Here is a 21,401-nt window from a genome sequence, read left to right as displayed (position 1 = left end):
GGATGAGAAAGTATACAGTCGTGCTGGCTACAGCTCAAGTCACACGCGTGCCTGCAGTGCTGCATACGTGCGGCAGAGTTGTGAAACACTCTGGCTGCATCCTGCATACAACGTCCCCTCATAACGCCACCATGCATGCCGCAAGTCACATGCATGGTCGGCCCGGCCGGGGCCATCCTTCCATACGTCGAAAGTCACGCTTAGCTCACGCCCCTCCCACCACACACACGCACGCCCTCACCCAATCCTCTGTGTTCCAATCCGCCGCGGTGGTGATCGCTTGCTATCCGCTCTGCACCTCTCCTCAAACACGGCCCCCGCTCTGCCCCCTCCTCAAACACGGCCCCGGCGCTGCTGCCCCCTCAACCCCCGCCCCCGCGATGCTGCGTGGACCAGCGCCGCCGCGCGTCGTGCCACCTCAGCGCCGCCTCCTCCCGCAGCAGCTCCTTGCACTGCAGCCACCTGGGCCGCAGCGGCAGCCAGTGCCGCCGCAACACGCAGCCGCGCCGCCACACGCCACGAATCCACCAGCGCGGCCCGCTGAAGTACCAGCCCGTCAGATAGTCGCGCCAACCCAGCGGCGGCCAAGCCAGCGGCGCAATCGTGCCTCGCCAGCCGCGCCTGGGAGAGGTGGGCAGAGTCGCAGAGAGTCAGGCGGGAAGAAAGGGACAGGGGCAGGCCACATGGCTCATACCGCGGCGTTGCACGGGGCTTCGTATTACCGCCGTGCCACCAGCGCCCACTTCCCTGCCAGCCCCGGTGCCCGGCCTCAGCACTTCGCTGCCAACCCCTATGCCCGGCCTCACTCACCACCTCCCACCAGCCGGATCACCCTAGCACGCGCACGCCCACACACGCATGCGCACGTGCGCACCTACCCACCCGCCCACCTACCCGCCCCACACACACGCCCCCCCCACGCCCCACCCGCACACACCAGTAGAAGTCTCGGATGTTGGTGTAGAAGGGCAGTGGGTGGAAACCCTCCAAGTCCACACTTTCCACCTCGCCCAGGGCCTGCCGCGCAGCCAGGTAGCGCGGCAGCCAGGGTGCGCAGCGTAGCGCCGACATGGCGTCGTATATGAAGCGCTCCAGGTCATACCTGTGGCGCACCGGTTGGGAAACGGGGGTGTGTGTGGGAAGAGGGGCGTGCGTGGACAGGGGAGGGAGGCATTGTTATCAGCATTCCCAAGCAGGAGTGCAGGACTGAGCATGGCGGATTGACGGATCAGGGCCGGTGGTGCAGGGCGCAGCCGGCGGGGCTTGTGTGCGTGGTGCTAGCCAGCGAACCCCTGCAGCCGTACACCGTGCCGTACACCACGTGGCCCTGGCCTTCGCCAACCGCCTCTGCGTGTGCCTTTCCCCCAGCGCCGCCCAACTCACCCCGCGCCGGCTGTGGTGTTGCCGTACAGCACCTCCGCCACGGCGCGGCGACCCGGCTGCACCACCTGCCAGCGGCGGTGCCAGTCGGCCTCGAAGTGCTGCGGCAGCTCCAGCTTCCACTTGTAGTAGTTGGCGTGCAGGAACAGCGGCTCGCCTGCTGGCGCAGCGGTGGAAACGGTGTCGGGTCATCTCGTCCACGAGTGTATATGGCCGAGCAGCAAGAAGCGGCAATGGCAGCAGGGGGCCGTCTTCCGAACCTGGCTGGCTCGCCAGGGATGGCAGCGATACGCAGCAGTGTCGACCCTGCCCCTTGTGCTTTCTGACGCAGCAGGGAGCCCGGCCCTGCGCATCTGCGGCGCGCCGCCGTGGAGGGACTTTACAGCCGAAATGCCCATCCCCTCGCCATGTCCAACCCGACAAAGACCCCAGTGCGGCATCGGGCAGTGGGTCTCTGTCCTCCACCGCGGCCCGACGCCGCGACCGACGCACGCACCGTCAGGGTCATGTTGCAGCATGGTGTTGCCTAGGAACTGCCGGCGGCAGCGCGGCGGCCCACGGCCCTCCTTGAGGCACACCTCCTGCTCCAAGCCCACGCTGCCGGCCGGCACAGGCGACACCCAGTACGGCTCGCCCGCTGCCAGCATACCGTACGCAAACGTCTCCTTGTCGCCCTGGATTGGTGGGTGGCAGTGAGGCGTGCATTGGGCATTCGCGTCTCGCAGCGCGCTCTGCCATATATAAGCCGGCGCGGTATGTTCCCTCCTCGAACAGCGGGGCATTCGCGATTAGGCGGATTGGGCAAGGCGATCCGCCGACAGGCGAATGCCCTGCTGCTGTGCCACACACGTGCCCCAGACCCAGATGACCACACAACACGCGCCAAACTGGCCCCCAACCCACACACAAAACTTGCCTTGCCCACGTAGCAGTGCAGCAGCTCCCAGAACAGGCGGCCGTGCATGTTCATGTAGGCAGCGATCAGCAGGCCCCGCCAGTGCCTGGCGGTGAGGCGGGAGTGAGACAAGGGGCGCAGCAGCGTGTGAGCGAAGCGAAGCCAAGCAACTGCTACAGCGCGCATAGCCGGCGCAGAACAGTGGTCGCACGCAGCGCCATAAATGGCTTGCAAGGGATTTGCCGTATGTCAACGCGCCGCAGCATGCGCCCACGCGCCCACTGCGGCAACACCCACCTGGCCTTGTCCAACACCATCTGCCCGCTCTCAAAGGTGTTGTGCGGCATACGGCTGGCGGACACGTTCAAGATGCGCGGGGCCTGCGCGCATGGCGACACACACACACACACACACACACACACACACACACACACACACACACACACACACACACACGGTCAAAACGCATAACCCTGCGCTGTGTCTGTTTTGGGCAACGAGCGCTTCTGCGGCAGCGCGGCGGAAGGACCAAGCAAACAACCGCTGGCGGCGGTGGCCCACCGCCACCGGCCGACGCCCGCGGACAGCCGCCAGCCAGCCGCCCCTAGCTGTTGATGTGCCCACACCAGCCACCGCCACCGCCACCCCCATCGCCATCGCCACCGCACCGCCAAAACATCACCTCCCCCTCCCCCGCCCTGCCCACCTCCTTTGCCGCGGTGCTGCTCCACCAGTCCGGCCACAGCAGTGCGCCCGTGTCGCGGTAGGCGGGGCTGTCGAACAGGTAGGTGGGGTCACGCAGCACCGCGTTGTCCGAGTCCAGGAACAGCACCTGCGGGCGCAACAGCCGTGGGGCGCAGCCGTGGGAACAAGCCGTGCGGCGGAGCCAAGGCAGACAGATAGGTGGGTGGTGGCAGGCGTGCTGGATTGCGTTGGTGGGCGCGTTGGTGCCGCAGCAAGGGATAGAGAGAGGCAACAGAACGCAGCGCTTGGTACGATGGCGTGACAGGGCACGACCAGTTGGCATGTGTGCAGCACACACACACACACACACACACACACACACACACACACACACACACACACACATACACACGCACCGTCGCTTTGCTGCATCGCATACACTGTCTTTGCGCTATGTTTTCCTTGTGCTCATTAACACGCACGCGCGTACCTCCCTGAAGCTGCTCATCAGCAGCGCCGCCACCTTGTAGCCGTAGCCCGGGCTGGCGGGTGCGCCCGGCACCGCAGCGTTGGCGGCGGCCACCGCGGCGGCTGTAGCGCCGCCGCCGCCGCTACTGCCACTGTCACCGCTGCCGCTACCGCTGCCGCTACTGCTGCTGCTGCTACCGGCGCCGTCGCCCCTGACGGCGCCCATGGGGTCGACCTGCAGCTCCAGGCGGCGGGCGGTGGCGCCCAGTGCGGCCAGCGCCGCCTCCAGCTCGGGCGTGGGGTACTCGGCGGCGGGGAACCAGACCTCCACCGGTAGGCGGCAGCCTGCAGCAGCGCAGCAGCAGAGAAGAGAGGAGAGAGTGCACTGGTTCACACTGGTTCACACTGCTTCAGGCATGGGCTGGAAGGGGGGGATCATGGGGGTGCCAAGCGTCGGGGCCTGCAGTTGTTGGTCAAGCAAGCGCGACCAGCGCGCGACTCACTAGCGCCCGCAGGTACGTCGCACAAGTCCAGCAAGGGCGCGCAAAGTTGCCACAAGGGCGCACACCGCGCGGCTCGCTCACTGCCTCTGCCTATCCGCCGCAGGCGCTCTTCCAGCGCCCTGGTGTGCCGCACCTGATCTCCGCAGCACGTGCAGGCTGACCCAGGCCGGCACCAGGTACCGCAGCGAGCCGCCCACCATCACCACGCCACGTCCCGAGAACACGGCGCCACCTCCACCACCAGCGCCACCACTACCACCACCACCGCCGCCGCCGCCACCGCTGCTACTGCTGCCTGCGCCGCCGCCTACACTGCCGCCGTCTGGGTACGGCGGCAGGTCGGCGAGCAGGCCGGCGAAGGTGTTTGCCAGCGCCTCCACACCGCCCCTGTCCATGGCGCGGCCCTCCAGCACCCAGTCAACTCTGCTACTGCGCGGCTCAGGTACCCGCACATCGGGTGCCGGGGCTGCAGGGTTTTGAAGGGTTAAGTGGAGAAAAGGGTCACGGAGAGCCGCGCGGAGAGCAGCAATGCGGGGAGGATGGCCGGACCTAGCAAGTGTAGGCTTGCAGCAGCAGGCACGCTGCATGGGGCAAAACAAGCCCCCAAAAGCCATGCAATTTTGTTTTCGCACCATGTCGCGCTACCAAGCTACTGAACATGGCCCACACGCTGCGCGAGGCCGCGTCGGCTTGCGTCATGTTGAGCCGCCCAGGCTGCCACTCCCCGTTCCAGAGCTGCTGCGAAAGCAGCAGGGCGGCGCTGCCACTGCCACCGGCATCTGGGTTACCGCACGTGAGCGGCTGGGGCAGCGGCAGGCCTGCGGATCCGTCGCGTCCGAGCGCAGCACACGCGTCCTTGCAGCGGATGCGGTGGTAGCCGCATGACACCCTGCGAATTGCCGTGTACAGCGCACGGGCCAAAGTGAGGTGAGTGGCGCGGTGGTCCAGAGTGACAGAATCTCAGCGCCGATGTCGGAGAAGAGCATCAGCCCCAGAGTTTAGGCTTCGGCGTGCGGGTACCAGGCGCCAGAGCGCACCTCGCAGTGGTGACGTTGCCTTCGCACAGGCAGTAGCCAGAGCCCCCACGCACTTCGTCGGTGCAAGTCCGGCTTGATTTCTGATCTAGAGGTCTGCGGCAGAAGTGTACGCACTTGACACCCGGTCACGGCGAAACCGGAGACGCAGGGTGGGGTGCACCAGCAGGCGAGCGAGGTGCGCCTACCCGAATGGCAGGCACGCCAGGGTCCCCTTCCAGCCAACGCATCCTGGCCCGCTTGATGGACCCTCAGACTGCTGCGCCGCGTGCTCAATGTGTCTTATTAAAAAGAATAGCGGGGGCACCGGGACCAGTAAAATAAGGAAGAACAATCGCTTCAGCGGCAACGAGCCAGTGAAGAAGCCTCTATTTAAATGAAAGCAGCTTTGAACTCTGATCATCTCAACATGTTCAGAGCACTATAAAACCAATCAGGGGCCTGAACGATCAAAAGAGCGGCCCTATGTCGCTTAAACCAGCATAGTACTATTTCATACGATATCGTCATATAATCAATCCACATATTGACACCACAATTGAGACTATGGAATGAGTACTGGATGGCGAAAGCTGTCCGGGCATGAAAGAAAGACACCGCATCTGCAATACTTGCCGGCATGCCCGCACGAATACATCCACAAAACAAGTCTTTGTGCGCGTATTTGCGGTGCTAGTAGCCATGCTAGTAGCGAGGGTAAACGGAGGGGGGCATGGCCAACATGGGCGAAGCCTAGCCCTAACTCCCAACATCCCCAGTATCCCATTATGCCATTGAAATAATGCAGTAGGTAGGTTTGACAGCCGCAGAAAACACATGGCGTATGTACATGTACAAGGCGTTGAAGATGTGAAACGCATTCTATGTGTCGGGGGGGTTTTAGCGCTACATTTTGGCGTTTGGGCAGGGCGCACTCACTCTTCATGTAAAGGCGCTGCGCCAGACCGTTATCCGTCGTCACGCACCGCTTGCGTGCTGCCCGCCACCTATGCCCACCGCCCCTACGACCAAGGCGGGGTACAAGGCGGGGTACCCAGGACAGCCCCCCAGCCACCCTGGACATGATTTGACTCGCTCGCATCGTTGATGTTGCCTAGCCAACGCTATGCTCTCCTGCTGACCCTAACCAGACCCCGGCCGGTCTGGACCTGCGTACGAGTCCATCCTCCAACACGTATCCTGCATTCCAACATGTGTCACGTATGGCCAAAGACAATTTTAGACATAGCTCCATGAAATTATAGTTAGGGGAACTTCAGTGAGCACTTACAAGGGATTACGGCATCGCGCCTCGGGCGCTTTACCCGCGACCTCGCGACAGTCAAGTTCCCCTGGACAGTCAACCCGATCGGCGTGGAGTGTCCAGACAACGGACGCCGACGGACGCAGAGCTTTCCCGGAAGCGCCACGCGTGTTTCTCTAAACACATGTATGTATACATATCACCTGATTGTTGCGCAGGTGAGACCGAGCAACCGCCAAGCAACGGTTCCCATGCGGCTCCGCAGGGCCCATTGTACGCGCAAGTCCAGAGTCGAGAGAGCTGCACTGCAACGCGCAGCACTGATGGCGGAGCAATGTGAGAATGAAGGGGATAGAGCGTTCGGGGTAGGCAGGGGCGCGTGGACGACGCGGGATTAAAGACTCAAACGTAGGGGACGAGGGCCTGAGGGGTGCGTCAATGCAATGTGCGGAAGCCAGGGGGCGAGCAAGAGGATCCAGCACACATGTGCAATTGTTTGAAACTCAAGCCAGCGGCAATTGCTATGACGTTTAAGCTTGACACGATCTGGGATACGAAGCGGAGGTGTAGTTGAAGTGCCAAGTCGCAGCCCTGGCCGTTCCTTTCATATCGTGTGATTTGCATTGTTATTCATCAAACAACACAATAATGTAGCGGTAGGCGTTAGCGTCAGCCCACAGACAATATTGGATGGCGCCGTTGCCGAGAGTGCTCCCAGAAACGGGAAGGCGAGGCTTCCGCTCGCGTCATAATAACTGGAAGACAAACTGGCGATATGGCGTCGCCTTGACGTTGTGCGCGCTGTTGCTAGGCGTGGGTTTTTTCCTGTCGCCGACACGCCGCACAAGTAAGACGCTGGGTCAGGGGCTTGCGCTTGCCTGTCCCGTCTTCATAATGTCGCACCCATATGCTTGACGATTGGCTCAGCAGCTTTAAAGGGCTCATGATAGGCAGCGGCAGCGAGGGGGAGCGTCTGTGGGAGCGTCGCATACCACACTGCTATACCTTACGGCTACCTGGCACGCGGTGTCATCACAGCTCCCGGCCTTCACCCAATTTCTAGTCAACCCTGCCTCCACCTGCCGCCACACCCATGCCCGTCCCGCAGTGCTGTCCGGCGAGGTGCAGCTGGTGCTGTCAGACCTGGAGGAGCGCCTTCGCATGTCGGACTCGGCCGACGCCGTGACCGCCATGCAGCGCGACATGCAGCGGGTGGCGGCCGGCAGTTCGCCGCGAAGCGACCGTGTGTCGCACCTGTTCGCCGAGCTGCTGCACAACATACGCGGCTTGGGCTGGGCGCTACCCTGTGTCGACCGGGAGCCGGCGGTCGGCGGCGGCGCTGCAGCCGTCAACTCGAGCGCATGCAGCGGCGGGTGAGGCACGCGCGGCCACTGGCCGAAGATACCGTGGCCCGCCGAGACAATCGCTCCTCAGGGGCCGGATAGGCGCTGTGCGTCGCCTGCTCAGCCTCGAGCATCTGCCTCTTAGCATCCGAGAATGGCTTGGCTCTACAGCTGCCCGACCCTGCACCTGGCCCCCATTCCCCTGGGCCCATATGTCCCCTTCTCGGTCTGTCTGCCCTTCAGGTGTTACTTTGCGGTGACTCTGGAGGACGGGACCTCGTTCGACACGCTGCCCAGCCTAGTCACACAGCTGCTGGCGGTGCTGGGGCGGCTGGGCAATGGCGAGCATGCGCGGCGCAGTTTTGTGTCGGTGTATGCGACCGCCAGCCAGGTGCGTCGTGCAACGGTGCTGGGGCCAAATGATACCGGTATCCTTGTTGTCCACCGCTGGGGCTTCCGTGTCCATGACACATCAAGCAGCCCAACTGCCCAACGCTCAGCACTGAGTCAGGGCCAGCGCACACACACCCCCCGGCTGCGGCAAGCCCCCGCACAGACCTGGAGGCGCTCCTCGACTCCTCTGCCTCATAATGCTCCTATGGTGTGATACGTGCACCCGGCGACAGGATCCAAGCACGCCGGAGCTATTGAACCTGCTGCGCCGGATGCTGGACCTGCTGGGGGTGCCCAACCGCGTGGTGACACGCGGCAGCATCCGCCGCCCGCCGCCGGGAAGCAAGCGCACGGCGGCCGCAGCGCAGGACCAGCACCGGCTGCTTCTGCGGACAGCCGACGCGAACCTAGCAGGCGCAGCGGGCATGGATTTGATGGGAGGTGGGGGCAGCGGCACCGGCGGGCGCTGGGCTGGCACGGAGTTGGGCAGCGAAGACGGCTACCGGGCTGCGCTGCGCAATGCAGTGCTGGAGCCCCTGGTAGCCATTGGGGACCCCCGGCGCTGCGACGGCACTGGCAGTGAAGGACACGGGGGCGGTGGTGTAGAGGACGCCGAGAGGCTGCCCTGCCCGCAGCTGTCGCCCACGTCGCCGCCGCCGCCCGCGCGCGTGAGCACGCTGGTGTTTGTCGCCGGCGGCGCCTTCCTTTGCGCCGCCGACGTGCTGCGCCTGCTGCGGCACAGCAGTGCCGACGTGGCGTGTGGCCTGGACTTAGCTAAAGCGCCCCTGCCTCTGCTGACGCCGGACGAGGGCCGCGCAGCCATGTCGGCGCACACAGCGGCGGCGTGGGGCCTGCCGCGGTCGTGGGCCGACGCACTGTCCAGATCCGGCTTGGCGTACGGCACGTGGGCGCGAATGTACGGGCGCACGGGCTCGTACCTGCCCTGGAGCCACGTGGTGCTGCTGGAGGCCAGCAGCGTGCAGTGGTCGCGGGACGCGGCAGGGCAGCGGCTGCGGCCCCTGCCGCCGTACGCAGCCGACGCGTGGACGGCGTCGCGTCTGGGGCTCGGCCTGCCCACCCCTGTGCACGGGTGCTGGGGCGGGCTGGTGGTGGCCCGAGCTCACCCGTTCCTGGGAAGGCGGGCGCCAGCGGCAGGGGCTGCCGAGTCTGCAGCGGCGTCGGCCGGCGCCGCAAGGCGCGCTGTGCGGGCGGCGGGCGTCGATGGCGGCGGCGCAGAGGCGGAGTCTGGGTCAGGCTTGGTAGCCGCCAGCGACGCCAGCACGGGCGCGAATGCTGGCTTAGCTGGGCGCGTGGCGGGCGCGCGGCGTCTTCGCGACGTGCCGCCGCTGCGCTTCCGTGCGCTTCCAAGTGGCAGTGGTGTTGCTAGCCGCCAGGCGGACGCGCCGGGCCAGGGCCATGGGGAGGGCGGCTGTGTGGACAGCGCGCCTGAGCTGCTGCTGTGTGGGGACATGCACGAGCGGAGCCGGCACCGCTGGCTGGTGGATCCGAACGTGCGGCTCACATACGACTGGCCTGCTGCGCTGGTAGGTGCTGCGTGCGACCTGCGCAATCATCGGCATGTCATATGCCGTCGCGAGATGACAAATAGGTTGTCCACAGCAGTGGCGGTCGCATCTCGCATGCCTTTTGTGTGACCTGCAGCATGCGGGGCTTGCTAGAACGCGCTAGGATGCTGTTGCGTGGCTTGTGCGCTGTGAGGGGTGTACGACTTGGTGTATCAGTGCCAAGCTCTGCCCCCAGCAGGAATTGTACGGCAACTTCGAAACGGCGGCGCCCGAAAACGTCCGGGGCCTTACGTTCCAAGCGGAGGAGCTAGGTGCGTGCATGCCGCCCAAAGAGCTTTGGTATACATGATGCAGCCGTGCGGCAATTTGACAAAGCGCGTCGGGGTCCAGCTAGCTCTTCATGTGCCGCGGCTGCGGCGACGCCGTGTTTCATTGCCCGCTGGTGCACCCGCTACGCGGATTGACCCGGCACCCTCGTTTCACAGGTGTGGGAGACTTCCACGTTAGCGAGGAGCGCGAGGAGGACGAATTCGGTGGCGACTACGGCAGCAGCATCAGTAGCAGCACTAGCAGTGACAGTGACAGCAGCAGTAGCTCTGATGGCGCCGGCACGAATGCGCGGCTTGGCGGCCTGACCGCTGGCAAGGGTACGCGAACTGCGGATTATGGTGACGCCGGCGGGCCGGCAGCGGCCTCGGCCTTGGCGGCTGAGGAGCGGAGGGCACGGGTCCGGGCGGAACGGCGGTGGCAGCAGGAGTGGTTGCCGCGTGTGGCAGCCGGCGCGGCGGCGGTGGAGTGCTGTGCGCTGGAGGCGGATACGGCGGCAGCAGGCGGTAGCAGCTCTTTGTGCGTGCGTCAGGACCGGTCGGCTGCGTGGCGGGATTGGAGTGCCGCGAGTGGTGGCAGCGGTGGTGGTGGTGCTGCTGCTGCAATAGCCAGCGGGAGTCGAAAGTGGAGGGGAAGCGATTTGCTAAAACGGAGCGCCGGCAGTGAGAGCCAGAGTGCGACAGAAGCAAGCGGGGGAGGTGCGGCGGGGGCGGGGGCGGTGTCTGCAGCTGTTGCAGCAGCTGACGCTGCATTGACAGCGCTGGAGAGCTGAACGGCGGCGCAATTGGCTGCGGGAGGATGGGCTGATCATACGGGCCGCCGGGCCCACCACACCCCTAGTAAGGTGGCACGCGTCGCGGCTGAGCCATGTCACCTGGCTGTGGCTGGGTGTTTGGGTGCTCAGCAGGCGGCCTCGCACTACCGCCTGCTGTGTTGCCAGCCCCTGGTAGCCGTTTCCCCGTGCTTTTTGGTCTCACCTGCTGGTTGTGTTTGGGCCTATTGATCACAAATAGGCGGCGGGTCGAAAACTCGAAATCGAACCGACCCCGGCTATGCCCGGGAGATGATGTAGACGCTTGCGGCCTCAGACTGGGCGAGGGAAAACCACCTTTCTTGTCGGTCTCGCCTCTTGTTCTTGTTTTGTGTGGATTGTGTTTGTGTGGCTGCGGCTTCGTGTGTTGGTCGCGCGTGTGCGTGGTGTCGGCAGTGGCTGTTCGGCCCATTCAGGTTGCGGTATCGGACGCTGCCCTACATGGCGCCTTCGGGCTTGCACAAGAAAGTGCCACTGGCACCAGACAGGCACCAGTGCTTGCGTTTGATTGGGCGTCCCCGGACTGTATGCCAGGGGTACCTGGTTTTGCGTAGGTGCTGTAGCCAGCGCTTCGTGCGCAAGACACGGTTTGCTAAACGTTGGTGGGCCTTTGGCGGGCTTGGGCTTGAATTCGACTCCCTATGTAGCAGCTGAGACACGAAATATGCACGGGTTGTGAAGGTCGGCAGACAGCTGGGGGGAGGGCGGTTTCCCTTGACCGGGGTGCGGGGCTCCCTTGCTTGGTCGGACTGTCCCTTCTTGTAATGTCGCATTCGCCATGTGCGCGAACCGGCATTGCCCCCAAGTCCATAGCGCAAAGGCCCAGGGATGCCGGATGGCGCATCACAGGTCCTGCTTCTCGACACAACCATCAAGTCGGTCTGATGGGGAGCGGGTAAGACCGCATCAATTATGTGTGCAAGGTACCTCGAGCCTTGACAGCAGAATCAGGGGACACACGGCTGGATACAGCCCACCGTCGCCAGCGGACTGTTACTGTCCAGCCGACCGGGGGCATCCGAGACTCTCTTACACTCGCCGCCTTCTCAGTTCCCACACGAAGCAACAGAGCGTGTGTGTGCTCTACGCCCAGTGTAGGCCTTTCCCCATTTGGTGCATCAGCATGGACTTCCGCCTGTGCGAAGGAACCGTTACAACCACTCTCTTCCCGGTTCCCCCGTGTTCACGCCCCTTGTGCGATTTCTGTTTCGCCCTTCACTCGGCCCCACGTCACGAAGCTCCCTAGCCTGCCCATGTTCCCTCCCATACATCTCATGCTTAAGGCATCGCTTCTCAACCTGCCTTAACACTGTCCCATCGCACTCCCATCTCATGCTAATGACAACGCTTCTCAACCTGCCTTAACACTGTCCCATCGCACTCCCATCTCATGCTTATAAAACAACGCTTCTCAACCTGCCCTGACACTGTCCCATCGCACTCCCATCTCATGCTTAAGACATCGCTTCTCATGTCAACACTGCAGCGGCTGCCGCCACATTGCAAATTGTAAAAAATTCCCGCCCTGCACAGAATGCACCGCCTGCACCCACTGCCAACCAACACCCGAGCCACCCCCCACCCCACACACACACGTTCAACCGCAGCTCTGACGGTCTGACAGCTCCTCACATCACGGAACCTTCGCACACATTCTCCCACGCCACTATTACATCAGTGCCCGTATCTTGTAGATGCCCTTAGGCCCTGAGTCCACGCAGCATAGGTGACCCCTCCCGCAGCATTTATGCCCGGAGCATTCTCCCTAGGGGGCAAGCCCCAAAACACCCCCTCCCTCCACTTAGACGGCTACCCCCCAGACGTATCAGATACCGCCAAATCCGCGCCAAAATGTCTGCGCTCCATAGAAGTGCGACCCCGAACCCAAACAAATCTCTCTTTTAGAAGTACGACCCCAACCCCAAACAATCTCTCTCCTAAAAGTGCGACCCCAAACCCAAACAATCTCTCCGCCTACAGCAGACTTAATGGCACATTTCTACAGCGTAGAAACGTTCGGGCACTGCATGCCAGTAGCCCCAACCAAACGTTCAAGCACGGCGCTGGCGGCCGCAGTGCACATACTACCGATATGGGTAATACTAAATGAATCCCCTAGCACAGCATCGCGTGTTCGCACAGAGCCCATATTACCGAACTAAGCAATTAGAAGTAGGGCCGCATTTGAGCTCCAAACATCTGCTCACAACAGCCCACAATGGCTTCCTGAGCGCCACCCAAGTGTCTTCATTTATGCAAAACTGGCGAATTGGCACGCCTAGCACTTCATTAGTTGCTCGCCACTTGCTATTGAGGGCTCCTACAGGAGTGAACACAAGTGGCACAGCCTTGGCTACAAGGAGCATCAGCGAAGCAACCGTAGCAGGCTGGCTGGAAGCCTGGAACCATGCACAATCCACGCGCAAGTGCCAGAAAATATTAAACCAGCCGTGGGCTTCAAGTGTGGTGTCGAAGCTTGTACAGCTGCTTCGCAAATTTTGGCATGAGCCTCAACACGAGGCATCTGGGTCTGGGGGCTGCGCTAATCATGCCTCCACCCCCTACTGCCATACACCCACCCACCCACGCCCACGCACCCACACCCATGCACACGCACCCCCCCCCACACACACACAAAACCCCTTGAGCCCAAACCAACTGCAGCAAAGCACCTAGTTACCAAACGGCAGGCGTGATATCATTTGCAGTTTACGAAACAACAACCTGCGTTCGCAAGGAAAGATCCAACCCTGAACAGGACGTCACAGAATCTCTCGTGGCCATTCGCCGCTAGGGCTACGGGTTATGATACAATTACAGACGTAGCTGTCCAAGCAGTCGTGGAATCTCAACTCACATAAGCATCACAGATTGTAAGAACCAAAACGACCATCGTCCTTGTCATTAAAACCCATTAAACAAAACACTAGTCGCTCGACAGTAGCAGGTCATGCCAGCAGTGTCCGTTTAGCTCAGGGGAGGTTGGTGTTGCTGACCCTTGGTTGAGCTTGTGGAAGTGCTTGTCAGAGTACTTGTGCAGGATTTTGGTCTCGCCTTGCGTCAGTTCGCATGCGGAGAGGAGTTCCTCAGGTCCACAGGGTCCTTCGAGTGTCACCGGCATGTGATCGAAGGCAAGCACGAAACCTTCAGGTCATGGCGTTCCATCAGGCGGCTTCGCACGCCGCACGTAGCGCACGCGCAATGCACGTATGACGCACGCATAGGTAAGGAAATGAGATAAATTCGCATTCAGTGCGTGTATCAAACAAATCTATCGTAATAATTGTCGCCTGTGCGCCTGAATGGAATTGAATAATCAGGACCGGCGCCCCGCCTCGCTTCGCTTTCCAGCCGCCCCTGTGGACTGTGCCTTAATGCGCTGCTCCAGTTTGAGTAGGGCGCGCGCGATGACGGCAAAGGTGGGCCGCGCGGCCGGGTCGTGTTGCATGCACAGCTGGCCCAGGCGCCGCAGTGGCTTGGGCACGGAGCTGGGCCTGCGGGGAGTTTCCGGGGGTGGGCGACATGCGCGGGTAATCGTCAGCAAAGGAGTTCATGCGCCGTTTGCAAGCCCACAGGGAATACACGACGCCTTATGGACTATACGGCGCAGATAAGCTCAACAGCAGTAAACCCTCCCGGGCCGCCCTGCCGCCCTTGATGCCGCCACCCACCACTCCAGCTCCAGCTCTCCCTTTGACACCGCCAGCAGCACGGCGAAAGGGTTGAGGTCCTCGTGCGGCAGCTGGCCGGTGGTCAGGTGCCACGTCAGCGCGCCGAACGAGTAGACGTCGGCGGGAGGGCCGCTGCGGCCGTTGAACACCTGTTGAGGTCATATGCAGGCGAGACGAGGTGAGCTAGTTGCAACACAATTTGTCACATGCAGGCAGTTTGGTGTAGAACAATGCAGCTGCCCACCTCTGGCGCCGTGTAGATGACGGTACCCCAGTCATTGGTGGTCACGGTCGCCGCCGACACACCCTCCAGCATCACACGTGTGCTGCCAAAGTCGGACACCTTGGCCACAAAGCCGCGGGCGTCGCGGGTCTGTGCCTTGAGCAGCACGTTGGCTGTAGGCGGACAACGGCGAAACACGATGGATGAGCTCACGTCAAGTTGCGGGAGCGAGTGAGGCCGACAAGATGTCAACATGCTGGCAGGAACCCGTGGACATGCTGCTGAGGCGACAGCTCAGCTCACCAGTGACCGCACCCACCTGGCTTGAGGTCTCCGTGCACGAGGCCACTGGCGTGCAGGGCTGCCATACCCTGCGCCACCTCCACCAGCGTCCGCACCATGCCCCGCACGCGGTGGCGCTTGCTGAGGTGCGAGGCAGTGGAGTCAAAGATGCCGCCGTGGATGGCGCGGTGCAAAGAGCCGCGGTCCATCTCTGTGGGGCACACAGCAAGTGCCGTAGTGCGTGAGTGCCGGCGACATTGCCGCTGATAGGCAACATCGATGCGAAGCACACGAAGTCATGGACGCTAAACAAGCTATGCCCGCACACGCCCTGCCACATGCATCCGTTCCATGTCCCACCCACCTTCCATGATGACGACAGTGAGCCACTGCCCCGGCCGGGCGCCGATGTGCGCGAGCACGTCTGCGGGTTGCAGCATCGCGAGCGCCTCAAAGGACACACGTGCCCCCAACTCAAAGGAGTCAGGCGCGCAGACACCAGCCGCCGTGCTGTCACCGCCGCGACCACGGCTGCCAACGTTTCCTGGCAGGATGGCTCGGGGCCTCTGCAGGTGTGCAACGGCAAATTGCTGGCAAAACATAAGCCGGGGAAGCCTAGCAAGTGAGCAGGCGGGTATAGGTGTTCGTTGCTGCTGCTTCCCTGTTCGTGCATCAATGATAACGATGGCCCCCCCCGCCACTGCGCACGCGCGTACGCACGCACCTGCGCCGCGGCCTCCAGCAGCATGTCTGTGTCCACGGTGCTGATTGCAATGCTGTCCATGTCCTCCCTGTCAGCTGCCGCGCCCTGCGCCTGCGGCTGTGACTGCGAAGCCCCGACGTCCCCAGTACTGATCTGCTGCATAGAGCGACGCTTCGGTGCACCGCCCCCACCCAGGTGGCTGCTGCTCCCTGCAATCGCCTTGGCAATGCTTATGCTGCCCGGGGATTCCTCCAAGCCAGGCACAGCTGACAGGCCGCTGCTACGGACGGTGGCGGAACCACAAGGGCGCGGGCTCGGCCCCGTGGTGTTGAGCGCGCCTGCGACACTGCTTTGCTGCAGACGCTGTTGCTGTCGCGGGTGCTGCTGCTGCTCCCGTTGTCTGATGGTGGGCGAGTTGCTTGCCGCTCCCAGCTCAAAGCCACGGAAGCGTGCGACCACGGCTTCAGACGCCGTGCCAGCCCGGGCGCTGGTGGCATCCGCCAAAGAGGAAGCAGAAAACATCTCGACACCCGAGTCGACCGAGCCGCCGACAGCGGCCAGGTTTGGACGCGCCGCAATCTGCTGAACGCTGATAGCGGTGCCATGATGGTTGCGTGCTGTCGAGGGCTCTGCAATGTCGAATGTTGGCAGCGCAGGCACGACGCCTGCGCCGCCCTCAGCACCTGCTGCAAGCATGGCAGCAATGCGGCGACTGCTGGTGCCACTAGCGCCACAGGCCTCCCCAGCGCTGCTACTGCCGACACACGCGCCACGGCCGGTGCCGCTGCTGGTGCCGCTGGTGGCGATGCTTTGTGTGCTGCTTGATGAGGGGGCACCCGCTGCGGCCCCCTGCGCAAAAGGCGATGCGGTGGGCCTGGCTGTCGAGACCGGCCTCACAGGGAGAGGCTGCTGCTGCTGCTGTTGCTGCTGGACGCCGGATGTGTATGCACTCGCCACTGACAGCCGCGCCAGCTGCGCTTGCGTCGCAGCCACGACATCGGCGCTGGCGCCGGCAGTGCGCTGCTTAGAGGTGCAGCGCGACAGCGCCGCCGCACTGTGCGGGTGCTCGTGGTTGCTGAGCATGGCGCTCAAGGGATTGGTGCCGTACAGCAGGTCGGTGCCGTCCGTGCCACACACGGTGCCCAGTAGGTCACCCGCCTGCGACAGCAGTCCGCTGAAGTGCGCGGCGTCGTCAGCGGCGCTGCCGTCGCCGCCGTACTCGGTGCGGAAGTGTGCCGGCAGCAGCTGCGCAGTGGCGATCGCGTAGGTTTGGACCTGCGGCGGCAGCAGGCAACGGCAGGGACGTTTGGAAGTCAACAACGCCTGAAAGGCAACCAGGAAGCATGCACACTCTTGCAGGGCGGCCATGCATGCAGCAGCAGCGGTGCGTTAATGGCTGGGGCCCGCTCACCATGTGCGGGTGCGAGGCCAGGCGTGACAGCGCCGCCTCCCGCTGCTGGCGCTGCAGCTGGTCCACCGAGCCGCTGATCATGAACTTGGCGGCCACGGGCATCTGGGGGTAGAGGGGGCGTGGTAGGTGGGAGAGCGGAAAGGAAGCAGGTTGATGCGGCTTTGCAGAACATAACGCGGACACGGCGAGCTTTTGGACTACACTGCAATGTATGGGCCGCCAACGGCACGGTAAACACGTGCCCAAGCAGCAGGCCGGGGCCACTCGTGAGGCTACTCACCCCGCACCAGGTGCCCGTGTACACGTTGCCGCACGCGCCCGAGCCCAGGAAGGACAGGTCGCGCAGCTCCGCCCAGCACGTGTCCAGGTCCGTGATGCGCAGGATGGTGTCGGCGGCGCTGCTGGCGGCGGCCATCGGCAGCGGCTGGGACGGCGGCGACTCTGTATGGCTGCACAGGCGGTGTGACGACGCCGAATGCTGGAGGGGGCTCAGCTGCAGGTGGCGGGGCATAGCTGACGGTGATAAGAGCTCACGCGGGCCCTCACTGCCCGGCTGCGCCGGCTGCAGGCCCACTAGCCGCCACGGCAGCTGCACACCGGGGCCCGAGACATCCGCGGAGCAGGCCAAGCGCACCGGGGCCCGAGTCCCGGCAGGCTGGTTGCCCTGCACGATGCACACCGACGCCGTTGTGGGCCGCATGCTGCGAGTGGAGAGGAGCTTCCCGGCGGCTGCCGGGCGCCACAGCGCGGGAACACCGGCTGCAGTGACGTCGCCAGAGGTGCTCATGCAGGCGCTGCCCACGGTGCCCAGCTGCAGGCTGTGGTCGAAGGGAAGGCCGCTGCCGACGTGCATGCTGAACAAGCCCGCAGCGGGATCGTGGAAGCTGCTGGTCGCAGCGCCGCTGCCACTGACCAGCAGCGCGGCGGCGGTACTGGTGTCCGCTAGCATGAGCGGCGAGGTGACGGACACGTTCATGGGTCGGGCTGAAGCACCCAGCAACAGACCCGGAGGCAGCGACGGTAACGCAAGCAGCCTCGCCGCAGACGTGTACATTGGCATGCTGGCCTGGGTTGCATATGGGAAGGGCGGCGGCGGCGGCATCTCAGGCAGAGCCTGAAGAGCAGCGCCGCCACCCGCTGCGACACCGCTGCGGCCTCGGGCGGCGCGCTCCACAGTCGAAGATGTTGGAGCGGCGGCGGCGGCGCCCGCCGGAGTAGCAGCAGTCGTATTGGCGGCTGCTGGTGGCTCTACGGCAGCCGTGTTGGGTGCTGCCAAGTTCGCTGCAGACGATACGAAGCTGGGGTTGCGGCCGCGAGCCGCATCGCTAGCGCCACTGACGCCGCTCGTGTCGCTGGTTCCGCTGCGGCAGCTGCTGCTACTCTGCCTGTGGCCGTTGCTGGGCGGGTCGTCCGGAAGGCGAGCCGACATCACGACGGCGTTGGCCTCCGCGAATACCACCTCCGCCGGGGTCAGCGTCCGGATGCTGCTGACCTGCAGCGGCTGTCCCGCAGCCGCAGCGGAGCGTAACGACGTCAGCTGCTCATCTGCTCCAGCCACTCCCGCCTGCGCTGCCGCGGCGGCGGGGACGATGGCTGCCGGCGACATCAGCCTGCTGCCGTGGGTATTGGTGTAAGTGACCATTCCCGGCGATGCGTTGAGGCTGCATTGCGAGTCCATCAGGCGGCTGTGGCACATGGCGCTGGTCGGCGTCGCCGCCATTGCGAATGAGCCACCGCCGCCAGGCGGCATTGGCGTGGCACAGATGGAATGCTGGGTTGAGTTCCGGGACAGGATGCTGGGCAGGATGCCGGAGATGATGGCGGAGGCGGCAGGGGAGCGGCACGCCGCAGACTGCTGTTGCAGCAGTGCGTACTGCATGTGCTGTGAGTGCTGGTGCTGTAGCGCCCTTCGTTGAGGGGGCGGCGGGTTCTGGTTGAGCTGCATTTGCCGCAGTCGTCGGGTGCTGTCGGAGTCGCAGTCGATCACCACAGAGCACGGGACGCCAGAAGCGGCGATGCTTGCATCTCCCGCCAAGGATGCAGGCACCTTAGCGCCAGCGGCTGCCACCGCCAGCTTCGGTGCTTCTGATGAGGCGAAGCCACACAGCACGTGTGCGCCACCGGCCATGGAGGCGGCGGCGCCGCCGACGGGTGTCGGCAGCAGGGTGGCGACGCTGCGCCGCTCAAACTCAAGCGGCCCATGCACAGCAGTGCCCTCTGGCAGCACCATTTGGGGAGGTGGGAGCGAGGCGCTGCAGGCCTGAAGATGCTCCCGCGACGGCGTCGCGAAGGGCGAGGCATAGAAGTGGTGCTGCTGGTGTTTTGCCGGCCGGCTTACGAGCGTGCGCAGTGTGGTGCCGCTGGTGCTGGGCCGGGTGCTCGGCGGCCCGAGTGCGGTGGCCGCTGCGCTGCTGCTTAACGCGCAGCTTGCTCCGTCGCCGCAAGCCCTGCCGGTGGGCCTGCCGTCTGCCGACACCGTGGCCGCCACAATGCTGTCAGCGCCTGCGGCACCTGCAGCAGCCGCGCTTGCTACCTGCGGCGCCGCCGACGTCAGAGGCGCCCAGGTCGCAGCGGAGCCATCAGCAGCTTCACTGCCGCCCTCGGCATTGCGCTGCTCTGTGGCGCTGTGCAGCTGCCTCTGGTGAGACACGTAGTGCAGGTGCAGCGATGTCGTTGCTGTGGCCGTGGAGCAGGCCGCTCGGGCGACGCCGGCGGTAACCGCCATGACCGCAACGGGGCCGCCGCCGCCGGGCATGCCAGGCGAGTCGCGGAGGCTGTGCGATGTGAACTGCATGCCGCCAGTTGACAAAGTTCTTGGGTTCATCGGCCCTGATGACAAATGCGTGGGACTCAGCAGCTGCGCGTGCTGGATGCCGAGTCCCGCCGGCCCGGCATCCGAGATACAATCGGCCAGTCCAGCACCAGAGGCGGCAGCAGTAGCACCCTGCGGGGCCCGCTCCGTGATGCCCACATGCCGCCGGACGTGTACAGGCTCAGCAGGTCCCAGGGCGGAGCTCAGCGTCTGCATGCCGGTGGTGGGATCCGGGCCGTCGAAGAAGTCACCTTGCTCAAGCGGAGATGCTGTGCCGTGGCGGGTTTCTTCCACGCCGCTGTCGTCTCGACCACCCGGAGTTGGCTCAATCGAAGTAAAATCCGATTTAAGCTCGTAAATCGCCCCGCCGGTGGCTTCCACGTTGGGCCTTGGGCAGCGCCTGGCAATTTGCGGACCTGCGCATGAACCACACCACCAGCTTAGCTCCACACGTACAGCACTTCGCATCTACCGCGGTCTGTGTCACTAGCGCTGCATGCATTGTAGCGGTGCATTGTGCCACCCCTCAATAAAAACCGACCTTGCTCGCCTCCCTGCTGCTGCTTGGCACTCGGCCGAGCCAGCGCAGAGGGCTCGCCAGCAACATCCTGGCGCTCGTTATTTACAGCCGTGTAAGAAGCATTAGGCGCGCATATTTGCGCTGACCGCGGCTGTCCACCACTAAAGCAGGAGAGAAGCGCGCAGCTAAACATTTGCGTCAAGAAACCATGTTGTGGGATATTGACTGTATGACAACAAGCACGTGGCAACTCTAGCGCTTTACGGTAAACCAAGAGCAAGATTTCACAGAACTATTAAAGTTAGTAAATCTTGGCGCCCTTCCTCCTGAAGCGATACCCAGGGCTACAATATTATAAGGCTTAGTTTTAAGTTAATTCTGACAATGACGCCGCAGCGTGTGTGAACTTGGGATGCGCGGAGGTCATCGATGTGAACTATTGCTGTCGAGCCGTTTTGCCTGCAATAGTTGTAGGCGGAGCTTCAATGCATTTCTTACGTCAGGGCTGACACTACTTGCGCCACGTTGATCATCACATATACGAGTGGGAACTGGTCGTGCTCTTGCAGAATTGGCTGCCCTTTCACCCGTTGCATTTAATTTCATGGCACTTTCCTTAGGGCCAGCAATGGTGGGATCCCGTCGAACTGCGAAAAGTGGACTAGGTCGGACCTGGTCGCAGTTTTTTTTCCGGGCCCCCTCACTGACAATGTAAAAAAACGCAGGGATACAAGCCTGTTGTGCCGTGCTTCCCAAGGCAAAAGACACACGGCAGCTGAGCATAACCCGTGCTATTACGGTAGACTGCGTGCCATCCCTGCACGTCCCTGCCTACTACTAATATGCGAGGTGGCGCCATGCAGAGGAACCCCTGAACCCCTGGCACACCATGTGGCGCGCAGTGCAGGCAACCCTAGGGGCGCACCGTTGCAACGGCCGGCGCCAGCAGGGGGCCCAGCTGCGCAGGGGCCAGCAGGGGATGCAGCCGCACAGGTGCGCTGGGGCCGGCAGGAGGCACGCACAGCCGCAAGGTGAGCAGGTCCCGTGGGCCCTGTTGGCTTTATGTACGGTATTCCGCTGACCCATGTCCACTTCAGGACCACGAAGGTGGGATCTGTAAAGCGCCAGGCAGGGCAGCTGTTTCCCACCCGTCCTCAGTGTCGGCATACGGA

The 21,401-nt window shown here is 63.5% G+C and overlaps 3 protein-coding genes across 3 annotated transcripts; 1 reads left to right on the top strand and 2 right to left on the bottom strand.

Moving 5' to 3' along the window:
• Positions 1-2: 2 nt before the first annotated feature.
• On the bottom strand, positions 3-5,474 carry CHLRE_02g102750v5 (uncharacterized protein). The gene is made up of 12 exons (XM_043059746.1): positions 5,153-5,474; positions 4,968-5,060; positions 4,563-4,819; positions 4,064-4,396; positions 3,450-3,772; positions 2,982-3,107; positions 2,573-2,655; positions 2,297-2,381; positions 1,877-2,054; positions 1,384-1,537; positions 938-1,102; positions 3-621 (listed from the first exon to the last, which is right to left on the bottom strand). Exons 1-12 carry the CDS (start codon positions 5,365-5,367, stop codon positions 363-365), a joined length of 2,271 nt encoding a protein of 756 aa, XP_042927380.1. The 5' UTR covers positions 5,368-5,474; the 3' UTR covers positions 3-362.
• A 730-nt stretch (positions 5,475-6,204) lies between these two features.
• CHLRE_02g102700v5 (uncharacterized protein) lies at positions 6,205-11,520 on the top strand. The gene is made up of 6 exons (XM_043059745.1): positions 6,205-7,054; positions 7,316-7,580; positions 7,794-7,941; positions 8,177-9,487; positions 9,708-9,780; positions 9,955-11,520. Exons 1-6 carry the CDS (start codon positions 6,898-6,900, stop codon positions 10,566-10,568), a joined length of 2,568 nt encoding a protein of 855 aa, XP_042927379.1. The 5' UTR covers positions 6,205-6,897; the 3' UTR covers positions 10,569-11,520.
• Positions 11,521-11,624: 104 nt separating this feature from the next.
• Positions 11,625-20,754, bottom strand: CHLRE_02g102650v5 (uncharacterized protein). The gene is made up of 9 exons (XM_001699950.3): positions 20,251-20,754; positions 17,178-20,125; positions 16,898-16,999; positions 15,508-16,761; positions 15,148-15,349; positions 14,821-14,994; positions 14,523-14,674; positions 14,279-14,427; positions 11,625-14,101 (listed from the first exon to the last, which is right to left on the bottom strand). The coding sequence occupies exons 1-9, from the start codon at positions 20,420-20,422 to the stop codon at positions 13,924-13,926; spliced, it is 5,331 nt and encodes a 1,776-aa protein (XP_001700002.2). The 5' UTR covers positions 20,423-20,754; the 3' UTR covers positions 11,625-13,923.
• Positions 20,755-21,401: the final 647 nt, after the last annotated feature.

Source organism: Chlamydomonas reinhardtii, chromosome 2 (genome assembly GCF_000002595.2).
Source record: "Chlamydomonas reinhardtii strain CC-503 cw92 mt+ chromosome 2, whole genome shotgun sequence".
Taxonomy (NCBI): Eukaryota; Viridiplantae; Chlorophyta; class Chlorophyceae; order Chlamydomonadales; family Chlamydomonadaceae; genus Chlamydomonas; species Chlamydomonas reinhardtii.
This window is presented reverse-complemented; position numbering and strand designations above follow the sequence as displayed.